The 14,028-nt window shown below is 39.9% G+C and overlaps 1 protein-coding gene across 7 annotated transcripts in view; it reads right to left on the bottom strand.

The window, feature by feature from the left end:
• Positions 1-14,028, bottom strand: part of OSBPL3 (oxysterol binding protein like 3) — a 196,902-nt gene that overhangs the window by 49,883 nt on the left and 132,991 nt on the right. For 5 of the 7 annotated variants that reach the window (XM_081533859.1, XM_081533861.1, XM_081533865.1 and 2 more), the window contains 2 exons: positions 6,149-6,279; positions 2,863-2,970 (listed from right to left, as the gene is read on the bottom strand). In XM_081533859.1, the coding sequence (XP_081389985.1) occupies positions 2,863-2,970; positions 6,149-6,279 (239 nt within the window). The remainder of the gene's footprint in view (positions 1-2,862; positions 2,971-6,148; positions 6,280-14,028) is intronic. The other 2 variants (XM_081533866.1, XM_081533864.1) reach the window with 1 other exon arrangement.

Here is a 14,028-nt window from a genome sequence, read left to right as displayed (position 1 = left end):
CATTTCCTCTTGTTTTACACTTTTCTTTCAAGTTCTTGCTTATTTGGTCTCTTAAATGGACTTTAGATGTAGTAGGATATTATCCCGAAAGTCACTTTGGCCTTTCATTAGGAATTTAAAATAATATAAAATACCCAAGAATTCATAACCTGGTAATAGTAAATGTTCACATTCAGAAATTTAAAACAGAAGTACTTGATAGGATATGAGAGTAATTTTTTGTAGGAGGGGAGATTTTAGAATCCAAGTAGATTTTAGAAAACGAAAGATGAATAATTTGTGCAGTGAAAAGGTAACAGAAGGGAAGCAAAGAAAGAAAGAGGGCCTAAAAACAGAGTACCCTGGGCTGACCCCAGTGTAGGGACTGTCATTCTCATAGTGTTTGAGAAGCCTGTGAGCTACCCAAGAAAAGGACACTGGAGTCTGGCTTTCGGGCTTTGAGCAGCTTCTTCTACTCACTCTCTTATTTCCTGAAGGCAACAAGGGCTTTTCCTTTACTGGGAAATCAGCCTGAATCACTCTGTGAAAAGCAGGATAAAACATGGAACACAGAAAAGCACTAGAGAGAGGAACTAGATCAATGAGACAACTGCGCCATCAATTCAAGACTCCAGAAAGTCATTTTGGAAGGTATGAGTTTGAGGATGTTATGGCTCCTCCTCAAAGGCAACGAACAGCATTTAAACCTTTGGATATATTACTTGTGAGATCAACTTAAAAACATGCATTTAAAAAGACCTGTGATTTTGGTCTCCTTTCCCAACTGCAAATAGCCCCAGGTGTATACATTGAATATAAATTAAAAAACCATAAATTAAGGGTCAACTTGCCATTTACCTCTTTAACAGCTTGTTAAATAAATTAATGTAATTAGGTGATAATATGCTACTAAGATCATGGCAACCAGTCCCATCTCTTCATGGCAAATAGATGGGGAAACAGTGGCTGACTTTATTTTGGGGGGCTCTAAAATCACTGCAGATGGTGATTGCAGCCATGAAATTAAAAGACACTTACTCCTTGGAAGGAAAGTTATGATCAACTTAGACAGCATATTAAAAAGTAGAGACATTATTTTGTCAACAAAGGTCCGTCTAGTCAAAGCTATGGTTTTTCCAGTAGTCATATATGGATGTGAGAGTTGGACTATAAAGAAAGCTGAGGGCCGAAGAGTTGATGCTTTTGAACTGTGGTGTTGGAGAAGACTCTTGAGAGTCCCTTGGACTGCAAGCAGATCCAACCAGTCCATCCTAAAGGAGATCAGTCCTGGGTGTTCATTGGAAGGGCTAATGTTGAAGCTGAAACTCCAATACTTTGGCCACCTGATGCGATGAGCTGACTCATTTGAAAAGACCCTGATGCTGGGAAAGATTGAGGGCAGGAGGAGAGGGGGACGACAGGGGATGAGATGGTTGGATGGCATCACCGACTCAATGGACATGGGTTTGGGTAAACTCCAGGAGTTGGTGATGGACAGGGAGGCCTGACGTGCTGTGGCTCATGGGGTCGCAAAGAGTCGAACACGACTGAGCGACTGAACTGAACTGATGCTGCCTGGAAACAAGCATCAAACACCAGAGGGCCATGGTGATCAGCAGCAAGCCACCTTCAGTGACGGTCGGCCACCATGACTGAGCCCTGCTTCAGCCAATGCCCAGATTTATTCCGAAGAGAAGCTGGATGTGGGCATGCTTCTTTGCCCAGGCCTGACATGAAGGCCCCTGCAGACAACATTTCAGTGCTCTGTCCTGCCAGGGACTCAATTCAGGTCTGGGCTAAAAAGTGATTGAAAAGATCTCTTGGGGGCAGTGAAGATGTAGAGCAATTTCATGGTCAATCACTGATGTGTATCTCAGAAGGAATAAGAAGCCTGCCAGCCCTGAGGAGAGAGGGTACCACCCTCATCAGAAGGGGTTCCCATTAGGTCAGGGCATAGCCTGTGCTTCATAAGGAGGTAGATGTCTGAGCTTCTTGGTCTGATTGATTCCAGCATCTTATCTGCCCATCACCCAACACAACAACATTGCAAGGAGTAAAAGTATTGTGTCAGGGTTTGTTTTCTTTGAGGACAGAAAAAGGAGGAAGATACATTAAACACAGAAACTCCTTTAAAAAATTTACAACCCTTGTATCTGACCTTCCTTATTTTTTATGGGCTCAGTCTAATCCACTTGTTAATGAAAAATTTAGCACAACTGAGGCAGGCATATAAGAGATGGCTAAAAACTATTTTAACTTTCACTACCCTTTTGTACTGATTTTTTTTTTTCAAGTCATCCACTTGGATTTTTCTGAACTTTCTCATCTTAAGCATATTCAAAGAATATTTTGGATAAACATCTCAAGTCTTGAGAAAAAGATATTTTTAACATACTATAAACTGACCAAGACACTTCAATTGTAATATTCCCCCCCACCAAAGGGTACAGCTGTATTTAAAAAAAAAAACAAACAGGAAACGGAGAAGGAAACAGTCATAAAGAAAGAGGAGAGAGGTTCTCAGAAGGGGAGCTAGGATTCTATCCGTAGGAGACAGTGAGGTTTATTCAGAAGTCACAGGAGAAAATATTTGTCTCTCAGTCCCCACTCCAATGGGACTCCCACTCTCACTCCTATCAAGAGAAAAGGGTGATCCTTAGGAGGATAATGGGGTAAAGAAATAGAAAAGAAAGAAACATTCTAGGGGGAAAAAGCAGTTTAGAAATGCAGTGGGCAGCATACTTTCAAGGAAGCTTTGGGAACTGCAGCCATCAGGGTAAAGGGAGCACCCCTCCCAGGGCAGCAGGGAGGCTTCAGGGAGGGACAGAGGGCATCGTGTGGGAGCAGAGTAGGGTGACATTACCGGAGGAGAACCTTACCCACCTCTGCCAGACCGTCACCCGACTTGGCAGCAGCAGGGAGGTCGAGGAGCAGAGACTCGGCATGGATTCTGCATAAGCGTTCTTTAAGATCTGTGTTTTGTGCTAGGGCCTGGAACACGTTAAAAATAGTGGGGCTCTGTTAATCAATGGCTATTTTCAAAAGCACAGCGGTAAGCCCAGTGTGAAGGAGCCCTCAGGGGGGCACCTCCTGGACTTCTTTCTTGAACGTTGTCCAACAGGATACTGGTGCCTGGCAGATACAAGCTATTAAACACTGGGAATGCAGACCCTTCTCGACTCTCATTTCCAGGGATGAAAGTAAGGGTTAGTAAGGCTTTTCTTTCAGTGAAGAAGGAAATCACACATGCCTATAAGCCCTTATTGCTCTTGGTTTCTTGGCCCTTCCTCCTTCTCAGCTGCCTTCAGCCTCTTTGAACAGCTCCCCCTAAAGATTCCAAGCTTCTTTCTCATCTGTAATAAAAACACTGCTCTCACCTCCACGTGACTGGCCATATTTTAATGTTCTGTCACACTGGTTGAGTAGGGTCTTAGAAAGTGTGCTGAGAAGTAAGATTTTGCAGAGGATTAATTTTACTGTTTTACAACACAGGCATTGATTGTTTTATGTTCATTCTTCATGATTAAGATAGTCTATTTAAAAAAAAAGAGACAGAGAGCTCACTTACCTGGATAGGGGCTAAGCACTAGGGCCCTGGGAAGGGGTTGTGAGCTCTTGTCAGCCCACCTGGACCTCTTTTACTTCTTCTCCCTGGGCAAGTCTGAGTCCCCCGCCCATCCTCCCAACTAGGAAGGTAAAGGAAGGTGTTTTCCTTCATGCTGGTTTCCCCTGTGCTTCCTGACCAGCTGTCCTTCAAATGATCTGTCTTTGAAAGGGACAACTTCACCTGATTGTCTCACAATCAGTTCCCCAGGTGCCTGTACACAGATCCATCCCATATGTCCGTCTTCCTGACTTTCTTCTGAGAAGCTCAGAGCTTTTTCCCATCCATCAGGGCCCATAGGGTATACCTGCTGAGAACACAGAAGGGTGTTCATATCTCACCCACTGCCTGGATCTCAAACAAGAATTATGGCTTTATTTTTTAGTATCCACAGTTGGAATGGATTATTTGGAAACTCTGAAGGGTCATTTAGGAAACACTGAGTAAATGTGTCTTAAAGCACACAACTCCACTTAAAAACCTCTACGGGGCACTCACTTTGGCCAATATGTTGTTGGCATCTTGCACAGGGGCCAGAATAGATACCAGTGGCTAGAATCTCCAGATAGCCTGAAAAACATGCTATTTCAGTAGCTTCTCTTTCCTTTGTGAGCCACAGGTGGAAGAAAAAAAAAAACACAAAGGTTGTACATTCAATACCGATTCATTCTTATAGCCCTGAGATAACTCTCAAATTTTTATTTTTAAAAAACAAGTCTTGAATCTAATCAGGAATCCAAGACAAAAAAAAGAAGTAAATGATCATTCCATTTTATTTTAACTTTCTAATGACTCTGGCCAGAGACACCATGGCCAAGTGGGTCTCATGGCCTCTACCAGACCAGCAGATTAACAAAATGAACCTGGACCTCACACAGGAGGAGGGCAGGGAAGGGGAAGACCACAGTGAAAAGGACGCTGGGGAGCCCATCAGAGGTACCTTCTAAATGCACTAAAAGCCAACCTACTTTGGACAATAAGAAATGATTTCCCCCCTACCCTGGCAACCACTAATCTGTTTATTATCTCTGTATGTTTGCTTTTCCAGAATATCATATGAATGGATCAGTACATAGTCTTTTCAGGCTGGCTTATTCCAGTGAGCAATATTCATTTATGACTCACCCATATCTCGCATGGCTTGAGAGCTCATTTCTTTTTATTGATGAATAATATTCCATTGGGTGGCTGGGCCACAAAGAAATGACACAAATGAATAAAGAAATGCTTTTTACCCCTAAAAAATAAACTTAAAAAAAAAGTAAAGAATCACCTTGCTTCTCTCAAACCAAAGTAGCAGATTGTGTGTGACTGACTATCCATTTCAGTCCAAAAGGGGGTGTTTCTACCTCTCAGCTGACAACGTTAAGACCCTAAACATGGAGTAAATTCCATGTTATTTTCTATTTCTTTCAAAGATAACATACTGGGAGTGTTCAACTGAGTGAATACACCTTTAAGTACCTTACAATGACAGTAAATATCAATGTTAATATATTAACAATTAACATTATACCAAAAGCATCACTTTACTTGTCTCCGTAACATGATGAGTAGAAAGCGTAAGTGGGTATTTTCTAGTTCTCTCACTGCTTGAGTTAGCTTCTGAAAACAAGATCCTAAAATTCATCTCCCCTACCTGACCCTACATAGAAAGTTCAGTATCACTTCAGAAGGTAATTGTGTGTGCACACACTCTCTCTTTTCATAGTAAGGATTCTACATAGAAGTAAAGCATAGGAGCAAATATGTATGATCTTTTAAAAGTTCTCCAGCTTTTGAAAGATTTAGAGTGAATAATCAGCTATTCAAAATACTGTCAGCTATTCAAAACAGAATACTAGGACACTGCACTTCAACGGAGCCCAGTTCTTCTGAGGAATAAACTGCAATCAATGGGGAAAAAAGGAAAGAGGGTGAATGACAGGCTGGCTCACTGAAAAACATTTGAGGCTTGGCAGTGATTTTTCTGTTTATTAAGAAGGCACAATGACTGCCTGACACTCCTTATGACTCATCTCTTTGTGCCCACGGGGGGAGCAGGTGGGAGCTAAATGTTTGTACTATCAAATCAAATCACTTGCCTGTCTTTGAAAGAGACAGGCTGTAAATAGGTAAACAGGATTAACCCTGGGCCATAGAGAAGAGTGTGAATTCAAAATTTCACTCTGCTGCCTTTATCTATCAGTTTGGAAAATCAGTCAAAGCTTGTGAAATCTTAGGTATGGAAATCTGCAAACCATCAGACTTTGTAAGCATTAACAAACAAATGTCTGTAAGACAAACACGTAACAAAAGCTTTACAAAAACAGAAAACTCAGGATAAATAGGAGGAAACCAAACAGAGCATCTAATGCTCAATGAAATATTTGCTACTAAGATTTGGGGTAGGCTCAGCTTTGGTGTTTAGAATAAGCAGATCTGATGAAAGGTTAGAATATAATTTGGATAATGTGTTTGGTTTTCTCATGAATTTTCAACACAACGATGGCGATGGAAAACATAAAAAGTTCATGAGCCCAGACACACTGTCAGGCATTGCTGCGACACACAGATGTAACTTACGGATGACAAGGCACGCTTCAGACCAAGGACCTGGGCAGAGGGAGAGGCGGAAACATCTTGATCCATCAGTTGCTTCAGTTTCTCTCTCTCCGTTGATATGGTATTAAAAGCTGACCTTAAAGTGAAGTAGACTATAAAGATATAATCATTATAAAAAGGAATAAAGGAAGAGGCATAATTAAAAACAAGAAGCAGAGAATTCTTATAAAAGAATTTAGAAAAGTAACAGTCATGAATATTTCCCATTCAGCAAATGTACCCTATTTCGACTTTAAAAAATACATCTGAAATGTTCAACACCAAAAGTGAACCCTAATGTAAACCACGGGCTTACGGTGATAATGATGTTTCAGCGTAGGTTTACTGATGCTCAAGAAATGGACCGCTCTGGTGGGATGTTGATAGTGGACAAGGTTGTGTATGTGTGTATGGAGGAGCGGGTATGGGAACCCCAAACTTCTTGCTCAGTTTGCTGTGAACCTAAAACTACTCTAGAATATAAAATCTATCAAAATTTTGAAAATTACACACATTTGTCAATTCCAAAGTCCCTATCCACTATAAAATTCCACAATGTTATGACCTGTTACCAACATATTTTGACACTTGAAAGGACTATACTTTTCAATTATCAACATTTAGTTTTGTTTGTATCCCTAATGACTGGAGATGTTTGCAAACACAACTTATTGGGATGGCAGAAGGAAAATGGTAACAAGGCAGAGGAGAAACTAGACAGCACCTTAATTTGTTGTCCAAAACTAATCACTAGTGAGAATCAGATAGACTTTGCGTACCTTGGGACTTTGTGTGATACTCTGAAAAAGACACACTGTTATTTTTGTTGAATACCAGCCAAGGATAGGCCATCTGAATCTGATCGTGAGGAAACATCAGACAACCCTAGAATGAGGACCATTCTATTTTTTAAAATTGGCCTGTATTCTTGAAAAGTGTCATTTCATCAAAGAAATGAAAGACTCAGGAACTGTTCCCAATTAAAGAAGACTAAAGAGGTATGATAATTAAATGCATTCTATGACTACAGACTAGATTCTATACTGAAGGGGAAAAGAGCTATTAAGGGATATTGCGATAATTGACATTTGAATATGAAAGGCAGAATAGGTAAAAGTACTATTTCAATGCTAAATTTCCTGAGTTTCATAACTAAACTGTGGTTAAGTAACAGAATATCCTTATTCTTAGGAAATATACATGATAGTATAAATGCATAAAAAAAAGACGATGTATGAATCCTATTTTCACATGGATCAAAAAAAATAAACAAATGCACACATATCTGCATGTGTATGTATGTATGTGTGTGTATGTTTGTGTGTGTGTGTGTGTGTGTGTGTAGAAAGACAGAGATAAATGTGGCACAATATTAAAAATGGTGAACTTGGGTAAAGATACCTGAGTTTTTTTATTATTCTTGTACCTTGCTGTAAGTTTGAAATTATTTCCAAAAAGGTGTTAACTACCCTTTTCCTTATTAGTCTTTTCACCTGCCTGACCCAGAATTCCCTGCCTCTCAACCTAGCATTCAGCCCTTGGTTCACTTGAGTGAGTGTTTAGGTCCAATGAGAGCTAAGTGTTATTAGGCACTCAGATGCCTGAACTAAATTTTTAAAAAACTGTTCTCAGGTACAGTAAAAAATACACCAAGTTTTGATCATATAATGAACAAGTTACCTCCGAAGAATAACGCAACTGTCATATGAATTACTGATCAAATTACTGATCAAATCACATTTGAATATTATCTTTCCAATCTCCTTTATTGTATACTGTTTTAGAAAGGCAGGAAGAGGGAAGAGGCTAATACATACTTCTTCTCTAATGGCCTGGCATACTACTAAATTCCCCGGGGGCCTGCATTTTTAGAGGCACTGCTATTTAGGAGTGGCCAATTCAGTATCATAGAAATTAAACATGCATGACTGACGCTCCCTTCACTCCACAGCCATGCAGACAACTGAACCTCTCTCAGTAGGCTGTCTCTGAACTTATCTGAGGTTGTAGTGTTTACCCAGACTCAGAACTTCTTCACAAAATCACAGGACAAGTAAGCAATTTATTTAAATGAAAACACATTATTAATATGATGCTTCTGGTGACCAAAGATGGGGTCAATAGGTACTGATTTTTCTAATAGTGTCTATGGAACAAGTTTAGCTCTTTGAATTAAGCAATTCCATTGAGCCAAATAATGGCCAGCACAACAGAGCCACCAATAGTGTAGGCTCCAGCAGCAGCACTGGGTTCTTCCCAGCTCCAACACTTCTTCACTGTAAGACATCAGACAAGGATATGATGCACCTGGACCCCAGTTTCCTCCCTTGTAAATAGAGACAATAATTGCATTTACTTCATAAGATCATTATAGGGATTAAGTAAGCTAATGAAGGTAAAGCACTTAGCCCAAAGCATCACATATGATACATAATAAATGCTATTGAAATAATAATAGTGATGGTAATAAAAGAAACTCACAAGGATTAAAGTGATGATTACTGCAGTCTTTTGAAATACGGGCAGCAGTTTTAAGGTATCTGAGTCTCTTGCTGGGACATCATTTATAAATAAATGCACAAAGGGTATAAATTCTATGAATGAGAGACTGACTAGAACTACTGAGCATTAGGAGCAGTGGAAGCTCTTAGCTGGCGAGCAACCAGCCCAGCAGCTAACTCACAAACTGCACTTTAGGTTCTATTAGATGGGCATCCCACCCCTGGCAACCCCACAGGATCCCCACGACCATCTGAGTGGGTCCTTGGGGAAACATTTCTTCACTGTTATTTTTTGGTAAGTTTCCTTAGTTTATTATTGCAATTCTTTTCATAAAATATTATACTGGTTTCGGTATACAACATAATGATTCAATATTTGTATACATTTCTAAATGATCAATAGAATAAGTCTAGTTAACATCTGTCACTTTGCATAAGCACAAAAAATTTTTTTCACCATCATGTTTATTGCTCTAAATTAAATAGACGTGGCACTCAGCTGGTTGCCACTTTAACAAATCAATTCCTCTGGCTTTCAGGTGGCCTGCGTAAAGCAAGGTATTCAACCAAACTAGAAGATTAGGGTTCCCTGATGGCTCAGATGGTAAAGAATCTGCCTGCAATGCGGGAGACCCAGGTTGAATCCCTGGATTGGGAAGATCCCCTGGAGAAGGGAATGGCTACCCACTCCAGTATTCTTGCCTGCAGAATCCCATGGACAGATGAGCCTGGTGGGCTACACTCCATGGGGTTGCAGAATCGGACATGACTGAGCAACTTTCACTTACTTACAGACTACTATTAAAATTTTTAAATCAGCAGAATATACACTTTGGCTCAAAATGTACAGCTGACAAGACTGTTGTGGGCATAAGACAAGCAGAAAATAACTCACACAGGCACTATACTTGAAGTCTTAAGCGCTTTCTAAACCACCTGAAAAGGGGGCTTAGGGGACCAAATCAGGCATTAAATTTCTTAAATGACTGTTTAGACCCACTCAGAGGACAATAAAATAGTCCTTTACAGCAGCCTAATGATTCAGCACACACAGAGCAATGGTTAGAGGCTGCTCATGGGAGACCATATTTACATCAACTACTAAAGACACAGGATCCCAGAAGTCAGAAATACTTTCTGTGGCAGAAGTGTTAATTTCTAACATGATACTATAGAAAAATCAAAAGTTTACAAAAATAGAAAGATCTAATGAGTGGATCACATCCACGGGTATCTGATCACAAACAAAGCCATATAGTAAGTTTTAGATGCTCAGAGCTACAAAGAACCTCAAAGATCACTAAGGCCCCCTGCTGCATAGAACAACCAGCTCCTCTCATCTCTAAACCTCCTTGCCAAATAGCCTTTGGACTCATGCTTGGAGCATCTGCTGTCCCCTGAAGCCATCCACTTTTGTTTTTAGACTCTTCTCGCATTAAGAAAGTCCATCCTTTTTCTAAGTTGATGTTCACCTCAGTGTCCCTCAGTGTCTCATCGGCAAACAGCACTACTTCCTCTTTCATGAAGTGTCTGAATATTGAAAGGAATTATGGCATCTCTTTCCCAGACTGTCTTTAGCCATTTTCTCCAACACTCTCTGTACTAAGAGAGTGGGACATAGGCTGAGCTTTGGAGGCTGAGCTTTGGACAGATCGGAACACCATAAGCATCGTATGATCAGTTGCGTGCTTAGTCGCTCAAGTTGCGTCCAACTCTTTGCAACCCTATGGACTGCAGCCACCAGGCTCCTCTGTCCATGGAATTCTCCAGGCAAGAATACTGGAGTGGGTGGCCATGCCTTCCTCCAGGGATTCTTCCCAACCCAGGGATTGAATCCAGGTCTCCTGCATTGCAGGTGGATTCTTTACCATCTAAGCCACCAGGGAAGCCCCATATCTTTCCCATTTCCAAGGGCTTCCATGCCATTCTCTTATTGACTTTGACAGTGAGAGCGGAGCTGGCATGTTTGGATAGTGAAAGGTGGTGCTAAAGGACACCTATACTCCTAATTTGCCTGTGCTCTATTTAATATGCTCCAGTTTCTCTACACTAGAAAAGAAAATGCTCTTGAAGAAGACAATTATGAATACCATGGACATGCCTCTATGGAAGTGGTGTGGTACAAGGGAGAGATACCGTGCAATGAAAGAAGGGTGAACTGAAATCCTACCACTTATCACATAGTTGCTATTTAGATTTTGGACAAATCCTTGCTTCCCACATCTGTATGTGTGGATAATGCCCATATCTCAAAAGGGCTTTGAGGAAAGTGAGAAAACACATTATTATATAGCACCCAACCTACAGTAGGACTCCTTCTTTTTCTTTCTTTTTAATGAAAACTACATTTTGGTGAATTCTTCTTTGTTTTCCTTTCGGCTGCATCATCTGGCATGTGGGAGATGTTAACATCTAGAATATCTAAGATGATCTCATCTGTAATCTTGTTTCTCCTAATTCTAAAACTACACAGGACATCCATAGTTTTAAAACACTTCCGAGTCCATATTCTACACAAATAGTTCTTTCATTTCGTTATATTAGGTAATTTGATTACTTATTTACTGATAATTTACATGACTGCAGTTGCTTGGCAGATTTTTATGCTAAATTCTAAATTATGCTTGATAAGTGACCTGGCTTTGTGCATATTTTTTAGCTTTTAATCTTTGAAAATGATATCATTGTGACATATTTGGCTTTTTATTCAATGCTTCCATAAGCTCAAAACAGTTAACAAATGACCTCTTAATGAAAACTCAACACAGGAAAAGAATCCAGGAACAAAAGAACAGCAAATAATCTAACAGAGTTTAATTTTGTTCTACTTTTAGCCTTTATATTTGTGAATGAAGATTTCTCTCATTGCAAATACCTGTCACAGGTTGCAAGAGACGTATTTAAAAAACCTCATTTTTTTTCCTTTCCAAGGCAGAATGTGATTACCTACTTCTGTTTGGAGCACTCTGACCTCAGTCCTATACTAGTTCTTGCTTTTACATCCTAAATCTGCTCACCATTTCTGCTTCTGCTACTAGTAGAACACTTTTTCATAAAATCTCATTGTAACAGTAAGCAATAGTAAGAATAATTTCCATTTAGTGAAAAACAATTATTCATAGAAGACAATTAGAGAGTTTTTGAGAGCCCAAAGAGTTAGGACGACTATTTTAGGACATTTAACAGATGAGGCAACTGAGACCCAGAGAGGTTAATCAGTGAGGTGAAAGTCCCACAGCTAGTCAGTAACAGATGTAGCTTAGTCTAATGCAAGTTTTCTGACTTAGCTGGTATAGAGGGTTAGCTCCAAAGAGGCTTACTATTTGCATTCTTTGCTGATGTATGTTTCTCAGGAAGTTTAGTTCCAGACTGGCGATAGCTGATAGCAGTTCGGGGAGGAGGGAGAATTTCCATAATAACATTGAAAATCTTTAAATCATTAAGTTAAACAAAGCTAACAGATTTCCCTGCTGCAGGACTTCTCAGGGTCTTTAATATATATTGTTTCTGGTGTAAATGCAAAGCAGGTTATAGTAAGCGACATTTTGCAAACATTTTAGACCATGCAATTTTGTTTTTTAAAGTGTTTTATGGGCAATGTGTTCCATGAAATACATTTTGGTATACATAAAATTCCAAGGACAGAGAAGCCTGGTGGGCTACAGTCCATGGAATCACAAAGAGTCAGACACAACTGAGTGTGCATACACACACAAGCTAATATTTGTAAGGCAAATTATTTATCACTTTTAGATTTTAGTACATTTTGTTCTCTGTTTGTTTGTGTGTGTGTGAACATAGACACAAAGCCATGAACCAATGACACATCATAAAATCAAACTTATAGTCTACAATATACAACAAACACTTTTTAGGATGGGTGTATATTGATTTTCTATCACCTGATCCAACTTCTACGAAACAGGGAGAATTCAGATGCATTTAACGCGTTGAAGAAAAAGTAGGTAATACAGACTATTTACAATACCTTGAGTTCAGCTGTTCCGAAATCACAGTCAATAGATTAGTGATACAGTTAAAAAAGTACAATAAAAATTGTCAGTGACAAAATCAGGCTTACAAAAGAAGAAAGGTCAAGAAGCTTCAAAAGTATGAATGGAAGTGAGAAAGAAAGCAAGATCACAGGACACAGAGGGAACCTGAGAACTGTCTTCATTTTGTGAGGCCTCTGAGTTACAACCTGTGTAAATGCAACTCCCTGAGATCTTGCAGTCTGGGCAAGAACACTAAAACCACAGGAATGAAAGCAAGCTTGCTGGGCTACTTGTAGAATTTGCTATCTGCAAGCCCGTGGGGCTCAGGCTGAAGTTGAATAGGTGCTCCTGGACCTTTTCTCAGAGCACAAATCCTGCAGCCAGCTGCTTTTCACAAAGCCCGAAAGACAGAGCAGCTGGCTGACGCCCATGACCTTGCATGAGGTCGGGCCCACTGCAGGAGGATGGGACCAGTGTATCCAGTCAGTATAGCAACTGCTGTTGTGCTGAGGAAGCAGCTTCTTCAAGGTAGGTAAAATTAGGCTAGTTCTCTTCTGCAGGGAGGCATTATCTTCTCATTTTTAAAAGGACAGCTCATATTATTAAAAAGTAGTGGCATTGTATACAAATTCCCTCCCACACAACCTAAAATGAAACAACCTGATTACAATGGGTCCAGAGAACACACAGTGGGGTGTATGAAGATCTTTAAAGGGGTTGGGGCAGCTAATCCTTCCCATTTTATACATAAATCATACAACTGCACTGCGAAACATGGACAAAGTTCTAATGGTCGCTTGGACAAGAGTTTGAGGTGGGAATTTGTAAAGAGCATAAAATGGTTTCCTCATAACCAACACATTTTAGGTTTAGAAGGTAAGGAAAGAGCCAAAGGAATCAGTGATATAAAGGAAGGAAAATTCTGGGCAGTAAGAGGAACAGGAAATGTCTTCTCTTATTTCAAACACTGTCCTCCCATTTAACAATTTTTAATTCATTTTCTCCTTTAAAAAATGATCATATATGAAAAATTTTTTAAAAAGCAGAAAGAAAATAATAAGTACTCCTAGTCTCCATCACTAAAACACTGATATATATCCTTCCAGATTTTTTAATATGCCTATATATATCAGATTAATATATTTTCTCCCCAAAACAGGATCATACTTTGTATTTTTTTGCTACTGCAGTCCATGGGGTCACAAAGACCCAACTGAGTGACTGAAGTGAACTATGTATATCTTCCAATACCTATAAAAATAACCCTGGCTAATTCCATCTGTAAGGGCAGTGAGACAGCAGGTGAGAAGCACAGACTCTGGGGTCAGGCAAGTTAGGGTTCAAGTCTCAGTTTGGCTACTTTCTA

Source organism: Giraffa tippelskirchi, chromosome 10, assembly GCF_054371585.1.
Source record: "Giraffa tippelskirchi isolate mGirTip1 chromosome 10, T2T-mGirTip1v1.2.pri, whole genome shotgun sequence".
Classification (NCBI taxonomy): domain Eukaryota; kingdom Metazoa; phylum Chordata; class Mammalia; order Artiodactyla; family Giraffidae; genus Giraffa; species Giraffa tippelskirchi.
This window is presented reverse-complemented; position numbering and strand designations above follow the sequence as displayed.